Source organism: Salmo salar, unplaced genomic scaffold (genome assembly GCF_905237065.1).
Source record: "Salmo salar unplaced genomic scaffold, Ssal_v3.1, whole genome shotgun sequence".
Classification (NCBI taxonomy): domain Eukaryota; kingdom Metazoa; phylum Chordata; class Actinopteri; order Salmoniformes; family Salmonidae; genus Salmo; species Salmo salar.
Window position 1 is genome coordinate 165001 of NW_025548359.1, and position 15000 is coordinate 180000.

The following is a 15000-nucleotide window of genomic DNA, read 5'->3' on the forward strand; positions in this document are numbered from 1 at the left end:
CCATCGCTACCAGCCTCCACCTCATCTGCTCCAGGGTGAGTACCCTACACCCTATACCCTGTACCCTACACCCTGTACCCTATACCCTGTACCCTATACCCAACACGCCAGCTAAAGCCATCGCTACCAGCCTCCACCTCATCTGCTCCAGGGTGAGTACCCTACACCCTATACCCTATACCCTGTACCCTACACCCTGTACCCTATACCCTGTACCCTATACCCAACACGCCAGCTAAAGCCATCGCTACCAGCCTCCACCTCATCTGCTCCAGGGTGAGTACCCTACACCCTATACCCTGTACCCTATACCCTATACCTTATACCCTGTACCCTACTCCCTGTACCCTATACCCTACACCCTATACCCTATACCCTATACCCAACACCCTGTACCCTACACCCTGTACCCTGTACCCACCACGCCAGCTAAAGCCATCGCTACCAGCCTCCACCTCATATGCTCTAGGGTGAGTACCCTACACCCTATACCCTATACCCTGTACCCTACACCCTGTACCCTATACCCTGTACCCTATACCCACCACGCCAGCTAAAGCCATCGCTACCAGCCTCCACCTCATCTGCTCCAGGGTGAGTACCCTACACCCTATACCCTGTACCCTACACCCTGTACCCTATACCCTGTACCCTATACCCAACACGCCAGCTAAAGCCATCGCTACCAGCCTCCACCTCATCTGCTCCAGGGTGAGTACCCTACACCCTATACCCTATACCCTGTACCCTACACCCTGTACCCTATACCCTGTACCCTATACCCAACACGCCAGCTAAAGCCATCGCTACCAGCCTCCACCTCATCTGCTCCAGGGTGAGTAACCTACACCCTATACCCTGTACCCTGTACCCTACACCCTGTACCCTATACCCTGTACCCTATACCCAACACGCCAGCTAAAGCCATCGCTACCAGCCTCCACCTCATCTGCTCCAGGGTGAGTACCCTACACCCTATACCCTATACCCTGTACCCTACACCCTGTACCCTATACCCTGTACCCTATACCCAACACGCCAGCTAAAGCCATCGCTACCAGCCTCCACCTCATCTGCTCCAGGGTGAGTACCCTACACCCTATACCCTATACCCTGTACCCTACACCCTGTACCCTATACCCTGTACCCTATACCCAACACGCCAGCTAAAGCCATCGCTACCAGCCTCCACCTCATCTGCTCCAGGGTGAGTACCCTACACCCTATACCCTATACCCTGTACCCTACACCCTGTACCCTATACCCTGTACCCTATACCCAACACGCCAGCTAAAGCCATCGCTACCAGCCTCCACCTCATCTGCTCCAGGGTGAGTACCCTACACCCTATACCCTATACCCTGTACCCTACACCCTGTACCCTATACCCTGTACCCTATACCCAACACGCCAGCTAAAGCCATCGCTACCAGCCTCCACCTCATCTGCTCCAGGGTGAGTACCCTACACCCTATACCCTATACCCTGTACCCTACACCCTGTACCCTATACCCTGTACCCTATACCCAACACGCCAGCTAAAGCCATCGCTACCAGCCTCCACCTCATCTGCTCCAGGGTGAGTACCCTACACCCTATACCCTATACCCTGTACCCTACACCCTGTACCCTATACCCTGTACCCTGTACCCAACACGCCAGCTAAAGCCATCGCTACCAGCCTCCACCTCATCTGCTCCAGGGTGAGTACCCTACACCCTATACCCTATACCCTGTACCCTACACCCTGTACCCTATACCCTGTACCCTATACCCAACACGCCAGCTAAAGCCATCGCTACCAGCCTCCACCTCATCTGCTCCAGGGTGAGTACCCTACACCCTATACCCTATACCCTGTACCCTACACCCTGTACCCTATACCCTGTACCCTATACCCAACACGCCAGCTAAAGCCATCGCTACCAGCCTCCACCTCATCTGCTCCAGGGTGAGTACCCTACACCCTATACCCTATACCCTGTACCCTACACCCTGTACCCTATACCCTGTACCCTATACCCAACACGCCAGCTAAAGCCATCGCTACCAGCCTCCACCTCATCTGCTCCAGGGTGAGTACCCTACACCCTATACCCTGTACCCTATACCCTATACCTTATACCCTGTACCCTACTCCCTGTACCCTATACCCTACACCCTATACCCTATACCCTATACCCAACACCCTGTACCCTACACCCTGTACCCTGTACCCACCACGCCAGCTAAAGCCATCGCTACCAGCCTCCACCTCATATGCTCTAGGGTGAGTAACCTACACCCTGTACCCTATACCCTACTCCCTATACCCTGTACCCTGTACCCTATACCCTGTACCCTGTACCCTTCACCCTGTACCCTATACCCTATACCCTAGACCCTGTACCCTATACCCTGTACCCTGTACCCTATACCCTATACCCTGTACCCTATACCCTGTACCCTTCACCCTGTACCCTGTACCCTTCACCCTGTACCCTATACCCTATACCCTACACCCTGTACCCTATACCCTGTACCCTGTACCCTATACCCTATACCCTGTACCCTATACCCTGTACCCTACACCCTGTACCCTACACCCTGTACCCTATACCCTACTCCCTGTACCCTATACCCTACTCCCTGTACCCTACTCCCTGTACCCTGTACCCTATACCCTATACCCTGTACCCTATACCCTACTCCCTATACCCTATACCCTATACCCTGTACCCTATACCCTATACCCTACTCCTTGTACCCTATACCCTGTACCCTATACCCTACACCCTATACCCTGTACCCTACACCCTGTACCCTACACCCTGTACCCTACACCCTGTACCCTACACCCTGTACCCTATACCCTGTACCCTACACCCTACACTCTATACCCTATACCATATACCCTACACCCTACAACCTATACCATATACCATATACCCTACACTCTACACCCTACAACCTATACCCTACACTCTATACCCTATACCCTACACCCTATACCATACACCCTATACCATACACCCTAAAACCTAAAACCTGCAGCCTACAACAGGGTTCTCCAACTGGTGGTCCGTGGGCCGAGTTTGGCCCTGCAGCTGGTTTTATTTGGCCCCAGGTTTTAATCCTTGTTGGACAGGAAATACTGTAAAAACACCAGGAAATCAGCTCCGAGTGGTTTTAATCCAGGAAACCTGTTCCCAGGTGTTTAATAGAGAGACACGTGATCGTATACAAACGTAAACAAGGTTCGATTATGTTTTAGTTCATATCTGTTTGGGCTTCTTGTGGTCAATTAGTCCCTGTCTAGTGTCCCTGTGTAGTGTCCCTGTCTAGTGTCCCTGTCTAGTGTCCCTGTCTAGTGTCCCTGTCTAGTGTCCTAGTCCCTGTCTAGTGTCCCTGTCTAGTGTCCTAGTCCCTGTCTAGTGTCCCTGTCTAGTGTCCCTGTCTAGTGTCCTAGTCCCTGTCTAGTGTCCCTGTCTAGTGTCCCTGTCTAGTGTCCTAGTTCCTGTCTAGTGTCCCTGTCTAGTGTCCTAGTCCCTGTCTAGTGTCCCTGTCTAGTGTCCTAGTCCCTGTCTAGTGTCCCTGTCTAGTGTCCTAGTTCCTGTCTAGTGTCCTAGTCCCTGTCTAGTGTCCTAGTCCCTGTCTAGTGTCCAACTCCCTGTCTAGTGTCCTAGTCCCTGTCTAGTGTCCTAGTCCCTGTCTAGTGTCCTACTCCCTGTCTAGTGTCCTAGTCCCTGTCTAGTGTCCTTGTCCCTGTCTAGTGTCCTAGTCCCTGTCTAGTGTCCCTGTCTAGTGTCCCTGTCTAGTGTCCCTGTCTAGTGTCCCTGTCTAGTGTCCCTGTCTAGTGTCCTAGTCCCTGTCTAGTGTCCCTGTCTAGTGTCCTAGTCCCTGTCTAGTGTCCTAGTCCCTGTCTAGTGTCCTAGTCCCTGTCTAGTGTCCCTGTCTAGTGTCCTAGTCCCTGTCTAGTGTCCTAGTCCCTGTCTAGTGTCCTAGTCCCTGTCTAGTGTCCTAGTCCCTGTCTAGTGTCCCTGTCTAGTGTCCTAGTCCCTGTCTAGTGTCCTAGTCCCTGTCTAGTGTCCTAGTTCCTGTCTAGTGTACTGCCTTTGACCAAAGCCTCCAAAAGTAGTGCACTAAACAGGAAATAGGGTTCCATTTCAGATTTCAGAGAGCCACTACAGTACATGGACATTACTACAACCAGATGAGGGAGAGACGGAGGGAGGGAGGGAGGGGGAGGGAGGGAGAGAGGAGAGAGAGAGAGAGAGAGAGAGAGACAGAGACAGACAAAACCTAAGTTTATCCATAATTTATTGGTCTGTTGCAGAGAGGAAAATCTTTTAGAGAGGGAGAGAGGCTGACCTGGTTTGCTGTGTGTAGAGCTGAGTAGAGGAGACTTAGAGGGGGGTGTCCCTCCCCAGGTGGGGAGACAGCTTGACATTATTTCAAGGGAGAAACTTGCTCTTGGTTATTGTAACTAATTTTCTCCTCTCCTCTCCTCTCCTCTCCTCTCCTCTCTCTCCTCTCCTCTCCTCTCCTCCCTCCTCTCCTCTCCTCTCCTCTCTCTCTCTCCTCTCCTCTCCTCTCCTCTCCTCTCCTCTCCTCTCCTCTCCTCTCCCTCTCCTCCCCTCTCCTCCCTCTCCTCTCCTCTCCTCTCCTCTCCTCTCCTCTCTCCTCTCCTCTCCTCCTCCCCTCCCTCCTCTCCCCTCCTCTCCTCCTCCTCCTCCCTCCTCCCTCCTCCTCCTCTCCTCTCCTCTCCTCTCCCTCCCTCCCTCCTCTCCTCTCCTCTCCTCTCCTCTCCTCTCCTCTCCTCTCCTCTCTGTAGATCATGTCAGAGCGTAAGCATGCTAAAGCGTTATCAGGGGCTTTGTCAGGGGGCGTGTCTCTACACGGCAGAATGCAGTCAGGACTAGACCTCCCACTACAAGGTAATCTACTCTACTGTAATATGCTCTACTGTAATCTACTCTACTGTAATCTACTCTACTGTAATCTACTCTACTGTAATATGCTCTACTGTAATCTACTCTACTGTAATCTACTCTACTGTAATCTACTGTAATCTGCTCTACTGTAATCTACTCTGCTGTAATCTACTCTACTGTAATCTACTCTACTGTAATCTACTGTAATCTGCTCTACTGTAATCTACTCTACTGTAATCTACTCTACTGTAATCTACTCTACTGTAATCTACTGTAATCTGCTCTACTGTAATCTACTCTGCTCTACTGTAATCTGCTCTACTGTAATCTGCTCTACTGTAATCTGCTCTACTGTAATCTACTCTGCTCTACTGTAATCTACTATACTGTAATCTGCTCTACTGTAATCTGCTCTACTGTAATCTGCTCTACTGTAATCTACTCTGCTCTACTGTAATCTACTCTGCTCTACTGTAATCCACTCTACTGTAATCTACTCTGCTCTACTGTAATCTACTCTACTGTAATCTGCTCTACTGTAATCTGCTCTACTGTAATCTACTCTGCTCTACTGTAATCTACTCTGCTCTACTGTAATCTGCTCTACTGTAATCTACTCTAATGTAATCTACTCTGCTCTACTGTAATCTACTCTACTGTAATCTACTCTGCTCTACTGTAATCTACTCTACTGTAATCTACTCTTCACTACTGTAATCTACTCTGCTCTACTGTAATCACCTATACTGCATCACGTATACTGTATCACATATACTGTATCACATATACTGTATCGCATATACTGTATCACGTATACTGTATAGTGTATCGCATATACTGTATCACATACAGTACAAACAATAGTACGCAAGTATAAACACCATGGGACCAAGCAGCCGTCATACCGCTCAGGAAGGTGATGCATTCTGTCTCCTAGAGATGAACGTACTTTGGTGCGAAAAGTGCAAATCAATCCCAGAACAACAGCAAAGGACCTTGTGAAGATGCTGGAGGAATCAGGTACAAAAGTATCTATATCCACAGTAAAACGAGTCCTATATCGACATAACCTGAAAGGCCGCTCAGCAAGGAAGAAGCCACTGCTCCAAAACCGCCATAAAAAAAGCCAGACTACGGTTTGCAGCTGCACATGGGGACAAAGATTGTACTTTTTGGAGAAATGTCCTCTGGTCTGATGAAACAAAAATAGAACTGTTTGGCCATAATGACCATCGTTATGTTTGGAGGAAAAAGGGGGAGGCTTGCAAGCTGAAGAACACCATCCCAACCGTGAAGCACGGAGGTGGCAGCATCATGTTGTGGGGGTGCTTTGCTGCAGGAGGGACTGGTGCACTTCACAAAATAGATGGCAACATGAGGGAGGAAAATTATGTGGATATATTGAAGCAACATCTCAAGACATCAGTCAGGAAGTTAAAGCTTGGTCACAAATGGGTCTTCCAAATGAACAATGACCCCAAGCATACTTCCAAAGTTGTGGCAAAATGGCTTAAGGACAACAAAGTCAAGGTATTGGAGTGGCCATCACAAAGCCCTTACCTCAATCCTATAGAACATTTGTGGGCAGAACTGAAAAAGCGTTAGTGCGAGCAAGGAGGCCAACAAACCTGACTCAGTTACACCAGCTCTGTCAGGAGGAATGGGCCAAAATTCACCCAACTTATTGTGGGAAGCTTGTGGAAGGCTACCCGAAACGTTTGACCCAAGTTAAACAATTTAAAGGCAATGCTACCAAATACTAATTGAGTGTATGTAAACTTCTGACCCACTGGGAATGTGATGAAAGAAATAAAAGCTGAAATAAATAATTCTCTCTACTATTATTCTGACATTTCACATTCTTAAAATAAAGTGTTGATCCTAACTGACCTAAGACAGGGAATTTTTACTAGGATTTAATATCAGGAATTGTGAAAAACTGAGTTTAAATATATTTGGCTAAGGTGTATGTAAACTTCCGACTACAACTGTATGTCTGTCTGTCATGTAGCCTAATGAAGACTGCTGTCTGTCTGTCTGTCTGTCTGTCTGTCTGTCTGTCTGTCTGTCTGTCTGTCTGTCTGTCTGTCTGTCTGTCTGTCTGTCTGTCTGTCTGTCTGTCTGTCTGTCTGTCTGTCTGTCCAGCAGAGTTCCCCTCTCCAAAGACAGAGTTGGTCCAGAGGTTCCAGGTTCTGTATCTGGGTATGATGCCAGTAGACAGATCTATAGGTGAGACACACACACACACACACACACACACACACACACACACACACACACACACACACACACACACACACACACACACACACACACACTGACCCCTGCCCTGTGACCCCTGTCCTGTGACCCCTGCCCTGTGACCCCTGTCCTGTGACCCTGTGACCCCTGCCCTGTGACCCCGTGACCCCTGCCCTGTGACCCCTGCCCTGTGACCCCTGCCCTGTGACCCCTGCCCTGTGACCCCGTGACCCCTGCCCTGTGACCCCTGCCCCGTGGCCCCTGCCCTGTGACCCCTGCCCTGTGACCCCTGTCCTGTGACCCCTTGCCCTGTGACCCCTAGGTATGGACATAGTGAACGGGGCGATAGACAGTCTGATTGGTTCTTCCAGTAGAGAGGAGTGGAAAGCTGTTAACCTCAACGTGGCTGATGCAACCCTCATTATCAGCAACCACCAGGTAACATCCACTATATACACCTCCTATATACCTCATTATCACCACCCACCACTATATACACCTCTATATACCTCATCACCAACCACCACTATATACACCTCTATATACCTCATTATCACCACCCACCACTATATGCACCTCTATATACCTCATTATCACCACCCACCAGGTAACATCCACTATATACACCTCTATATACCTCATTATCACCAACCAACACTATATACACCTCTATATACCTCATTATCACCACCCACCACTATATACACCTCTATATACCTCATTATCACCACCCACCACTATATACACCTCTATATACCTCATTATCACCACCCAACACTATATACACCTCTATATACCTCATTATCACCACCCACCACTATATCCATCTCCTATATACCTCATTATCACCACCCACCACTATATACACCTCTATATACCTCATTATCACCACCCACCACTATATACACCTCTATATACCTCATTATCACCACCCACCACTATATACACCTCTATATACCTCATTATCACCACCCACCACTATATACACCTCTATATACCTCATTATCACCACCCACCACTATATACACCTCTATATACCTCATTATCACCACCCACCACTATATCCATCTCCTATATACCTCATTATCACCACCCACCACTATATACACCTCTATATACCTCATTATCACCACCCACCACTATATACACCTCTATATACCTCATTATCACCAACCACCACTATATACACCTCTACCCTCATTATCACCAACCACCACTATATACACTATATACACCTCTACCCTCATTATCACCAACCACCACTATATACACCTCTACCCTCATTATCACCAACCACCACTATATACACCTCTACCCTCATTATCACCAACCACCGCTATATACACTATATACACCTCTACCCTCATTATCACCAACCACCACTATATACACCTCTACCCTCATTATCACCAACCACCACTATATACACCTCTACCCTCATTATCACTAACCACCGCTATATACACTATATACACCTCTACCCTCATTATCACCAACCACCACTATATACACCTCTACCCTCATTATCACCAACCACCACTATATACACCTCTATATAGCTCATTATCACCACCCACCACTATATACACTATATACACCTCTACCCTCATTATCACCAACCACCACTATATACACCTCTACCCTCATTATCACCAACCACCACTATATACACTATATACACCTCTACCCTCAATATCACCAACCACCACTATATATACCTCTACCCTCATTATCACCAACCACCACTATATACACCTCCATCCTCATTATCACCAACCACCACTATATACACCTCTACCCTCATTATCACCAACCACCGCTATATACACTATATACACCTCTACCCTCATTATCACCAACCACCACTATATACACCTCTACCCTCATTATCACCAACCACCACTATATACACCTCTACCCTCATTATCACCAACCACCACTATATACACTATATACACCTCTACCCTCATTATCACCAACCACCACTATATACACCTCTACCCTCATTATCACCAACCACCGCTTATATACACTATATACACCTCTACCCTCATTATCACCAACCACCACTATATACACCTCTACCCTCATTATCACCAACCACCACTATATACACCTCTATATACCTCATTATCACCACTCACCACTATATACACTATATACACCTCTACCCTCATTATCACCAACCACCACTATATACACCTCTACCCTCATTATCACCAACCACCACTATATACACCTCTATCCTCATTATCACCAACCACCACTATATACACCTCTACCCTCATTATCACCAACCACCGCTATATACACTATATACACCTCTACCCTCATTATCACCAACCACCACTATATACACCTCTACCCTCATTATCACCAACCACCACTATATACACCTCTACCCTCATTATCACCAACCACCGCTTATATACACTATATACACCTCTACCCTCATTATCACCAACCACCACTATATACACCTCTACCCTCATTATCACCAACCACCACTATATACACCTCTATATACCTCATTATCACCACCCACCACTATATACACTATATACACCTCTACCCTCATTATCACCAACCACCACTATATACACCTCTACCCTCATTATCACCAACCACCACTATATACACCTCTACCCTCATTATCACCAACCACTGCTATATACACTATATACACCTCTACCCTCATTATCACCAACCACCACTATATACACCTCTACCCTCATTATCACCAACCACCACTATATACACCTCTATATACCTCATTATCACCACCCACCACTATATACACTATATACACCCCTCTACCCTCATTATCACCAACCACCACTATATACACCTCTACCCTCATTATCACCAACCACCACTATATACACCTCTACCCTCATTATCACCAACCACCACTATATACACCTCTACCCTCATAATCACCACCCACCACTATATACACTATATACACCTCTACCCTCATTATCACCAACCACCACTATATACACCTCTACCCTCATTATCACCAATCACCACTATATACACCTCTATATACCTCATTATCACCAACCACCACCATATACACCTCTACCCTCATTATCACCAACCACCACTATATACACCTCTACCCTCATTATCACCACCCACCGCTATATACACCTCTACCCTCATTATCACCAACCACCACTATATACACTATATACACCTCTACCCTCATTATCACCACCCACCGCTATATACCCCTCTACCATCATTATCACGACCCACCACTATATACACCTCTACCCTCATTATCACCAACCACCGCTATATACACCTCTACCCTCATTATCACCAACCACCACTATATACACTATATACACCTCTACCCTCATTATCACCACCCACCGCTATATACCCCTCTACCCTCATTATCACCACCCACCGCTATATACACCTCTATATACTTCATTATCACCAACCACCACTATATACACCTCTACCCTCATTATCACCAATCACCACTATATACACCTCTATATACTTCATTATCACCAACCACCACTATATACACCTCTACCCTCATTAGCACCACCCACCGCTTATATACACCTCTACCCTCATTATCACCACCCACCGCTATATACACCTCTACCTTCATTATCACCACCCACCACTATATACACCTCTACCCTCATTATCACCAACCACCACTATATACACCTCTACCCTCATTATCACCAACCACCACTATATACACCTCTACCCTCATTATCACCAACCACCACTATATACACCTCTACCCTCATAATCACCACCCACCACTATATACACTATATACACCTCTACCCTCATTATCACCAACCACCACTATATACACCTCTACCCTCATTATCACCAATCACCACTATATACACACCTCTATATACCTCATTATCACCAACCACCACCATATACACCTCTACCCTCATTATCACCAACCACCACTATATACACCTCTACCCTCATTATCACCACCCACCGCTATATACACCTCTACCCTCATTATCACCAACCACCACTATATACACTATATACACCTCTACCCTCATTATCACCACCCACCGCTATATACCCCTCTACCCTCATTATCACCACCCACCACTATATACACCTCTACCCTCATTATCACCAACCACCGCTATATACACCTCTACCCTCATTATCACCAACCACCACTATATACACCTCTACCCTCATTATCACCAATCACCACTATATACACCTCTATATACTTCATTATCACCAACCACCACTATATACACCTCTACCCTCATTATCACCACCCACCGCTATATACACCTCTACCCTCATTATCACCACCCACCGCTATATACACCTCTACCTTCATTATCACCACCCACCACTATATACACCTCTACCTTCATTATCACCACCCACCACTATATACACCTCTACCCTCATTATCACCACCCACCGCTATATACACCTCTACCCTCATTATCACCACCCACCGCTATATACACCTCTACCTTCATTATCACCAACCACCACTATATACACCTCTACCCTCATAATCACCACCCACCACTATATACACTATATACCCCTCTACCCTCATTATCACCACCCACCACTATATACACCTCTACCCTCATTATCACCACCCACCACTATATACACCTCTACCCTCATTATCACCACCCACCGCTATATACACCTCTACCCTCATTATCACCACCCACCGCTATATACACCTCTACCTTCATTATCACCAACCACCACTATATACACCTCTACCCTCATTATCACCACCCACCACTATATACACCTCTACCCTCATTATCACCACCCACCACTATATACACCTCTACCCTCATTATCACCAATCACCACTATATACACCTCTACCCTCATTATCACCACCCACCACTATATACACCTCTACCCTCATTATCACCAATCACCACTATATACACCTCTACCCTCATTATCACCAACCACCACTATATACACCTCTACCCTCATAATCACCACCCACCACTATATACACCTCTACCCTCATTATCACCACCCACCACTATATACACCTCTACCCTCATTATCACCACCCACCACTATATACACCTCTACCCTCATTATCACCAACCACCACTATATACACCTCTACCCTCATTATCACCACCCACCGCTATATACACTATATACACCTCTACCCTCATTATCACCACCCACCACTATATACACCTCTACCCTCATTATCACCACCCACCACTATAACATCTCTACCCTCATTATCACCACCCACCACTATATACACCTCTACCCTCATTATCACCACCCACCACTATATACACCTCTACCCTCATTATCACCACCCACCACTATATACACCTCTACCCTCATTATCACCAACCACCACTATATACACCTCTACCCTCATTATCACCACCCACCGCTATATACACTATATACACCTCTACCCTCATTATCACCACCCACCACTATATACACCTCTACCCTCATTATCACCACCCACCACTATAACATCTCTACCCTCATTATCACCAACCACCACTATATACACCTCTACCCTCATTATCACCACCCACCGCTATATACACCTCTACCCTCATAATCACCAACCACCACTATATACACCTCTACCCTCATTATCACCAATCACCACTATATACACCTCTACCCTCATTATCACCAATCACCACTATATACACCTCTACCCTCATTGTCTCTCTCTCTGTCTCTCTGTCTCTCTGTCTCTCTGTCTCTCTGTCTCTTTCTCTTTCTTTCTGATGACGTTTCATCCTTTGTGTGTGTGTTTGTGTGCTTCCCTGTATGTCTCTCTCTGTCTCTCCCTGTGTATCAGGAGGTGAAGGAGGAGGAGGAGGAGGAGGAGGAGGAGGAGGTGAAGCAGGAGGAGGAGGTGTTGGTGGAGTGCAGGGTGAGGTTTCTGTCCTTCATGGGAGTAGGGAGGGACGTCCACTGCTTTGCCTTCATCATGGACGGAGGAGGACGACGACGCTACGAGTGTCACGTGTTGTGGTGTGACCCCGACGCTGGACGGCTCTCTGAGGCCGTACAGGCAGCGTGCATGGTGGGTACACTCTAGAATATCTAGATCTATGTACAGGCAGCGTGCATGGTGTGACCCCAACGCTGGACGGCTCTCTGAGGCCGTACAGGCAGCGTGCATGGTGGGTACACTCTAGAATATCTAGATCTATGTACAGGCTGCATGCATGGTGGGTACACTCTAGAATATCTAGATCTATGTACAGGCTGCGTGCATGGTGCGTACACTCTACAATATCTAGATCTATGTACAGGCAGCGTGCATGGTGGGTACACTCTAGAATATCTAGATCTATGTACAGGCTGCATGCATGGTGGGTACACTCTAGAATATCTAGATCTATGTACAGGCAGCGTGCATGGTGTGACCCCGACGCTGGACGGCTCTCTGAGGCCGTACAGGCAGCGTGCATGGTGCGTACACTCTACAATATCTAGATCTATGTACAGGCAGCGTGCATGGTGGGTACACTCTAGAATATCTAGATCTATGTACAGGCTGCATGCATGGTGGGTACACTCTAGAATATCTAGATCTATGTACAGGCTGCGTGCATGGTGTGACCCCAACGCTGGACGGCTCTCTGAGGCCGTACAGGCAGCGTGCATGGTGGGTACACTCTAGAATATCTAGATCTATGTACAGGCAGCGTGCATGGTGGGTACACTCTAGAATATCTAGATCTATGTACAGGCAGCGTGCATGGTGGGTACACTCTAGAATATCTAGATCTATGTACAGGCAGCGTGCATGGTGGGTACACTCTAGAATATCTAGATCTATGTACAGGCAGCGTGCATGGTGTGACCCCGACGCTGGACGGCTCTCTGAGGCCGTACAGGCAGCGTGCATGGTGGGTACACTCTAGAATATCTAGATCTATGTACATGCTGCATGCATGGTGGGTACACTCTAGAATATCTAGATCTATGTACAGGCAGCGTGCATGGTGTGACCCCGACGCTGGACGGCTCTCTGAGGCCGTACAGGCAGCGTGCATGGTGGGTACACTCTAGAATATCTAGATCTATGTACAGGCAGAGTGCATGGTGGGTACACTCTAGAATATCTAGATCTTTGTACAGGCTGCGTGCATGGTGCGTACACTCTACAATATCTAGATCTATGTACAGGCTGCGTGCATGGTGAATACACTCTAGAATATCTAGATCTATGTACAGGCTGCGTGCATGGTGGGTACACTCTATAATATCTAGATCTATGTACAGGCTGCATGCATGGTGCGTACACTCTAGAATATCTAGATCTATGTACAAGCTGCATGCATGGTGCGTACACTCTATAATATCTAGATCTATGTACAGGCTGCGTGCATGGCGGGTACACTCTATAATATCTAGATCTATGTACAGGCTGCATGCATGGTGCGTACACTCTAGAATATCTAGATCTATGTACAAGCTGCATGCATGGTGCGTACACTCTATAATATCTAGATCTATGTACAGGCTGCGTGCATGGTGGGTACACTCTAGAATATCTAGATCTATGTACAGGCTGCGTGCATGGTGGGTACACTCTAGAATATCTAGATCTATGTACAGGCTGCGTGCATGGTGGGTACACTCTAGAATATCTAGATCTATGTACAGGCTGCGTGCATGGTGGGTACACTCTATAATATCTAGATCTATGTACAGGCAGCGTGCATGGTGGGTACACTCTATAATATCTAGATCTATGTACAGGCTGCGTGCATGGTGGGTACACTCTATAATATCTAGATCTATGTACAGGCTGCGTGCATGGTGGGTA

At 47.2% G+C, this 15000-nt stretch overlaps 1 protein-coding gene across 1 annotated transcript in view; it reads left to right on the forward strand.

Annotated features, from left to right (window-relative positions):
- Window positions 1-13894, forward strand: part of LOC106594275 (amyloid beta precursor protein binding family B member 2) — a 32383-nt gene extending 18489 nt beyond the window's left edge. The window contains exons 12-16 of the mRNA XM_045712270.1: window positions 4814-4916; window positions 7059-7142; window positions 7477-7592; window positions 13018-13281; window positions 13626-13894. Of these exons, the coding sequence (XP_045568226.1) occupies window positions 4814-4916; window positions 7059-7142; window positions 7477-7592; window positions 13018-13260 (546 nt within the window). The 3' untranslated portion in view covers window positions 13261-13281; window positions 13626-13894. The remainder of the gene's footprint in view (window positions 1-4813; window positions 4917-7058; window positions 7143-7476; window positions 7593-13017; window positions 13282-13625) is intronic.
- Window positions 13895-15000: the final 1106 nt, after the last annotated feature.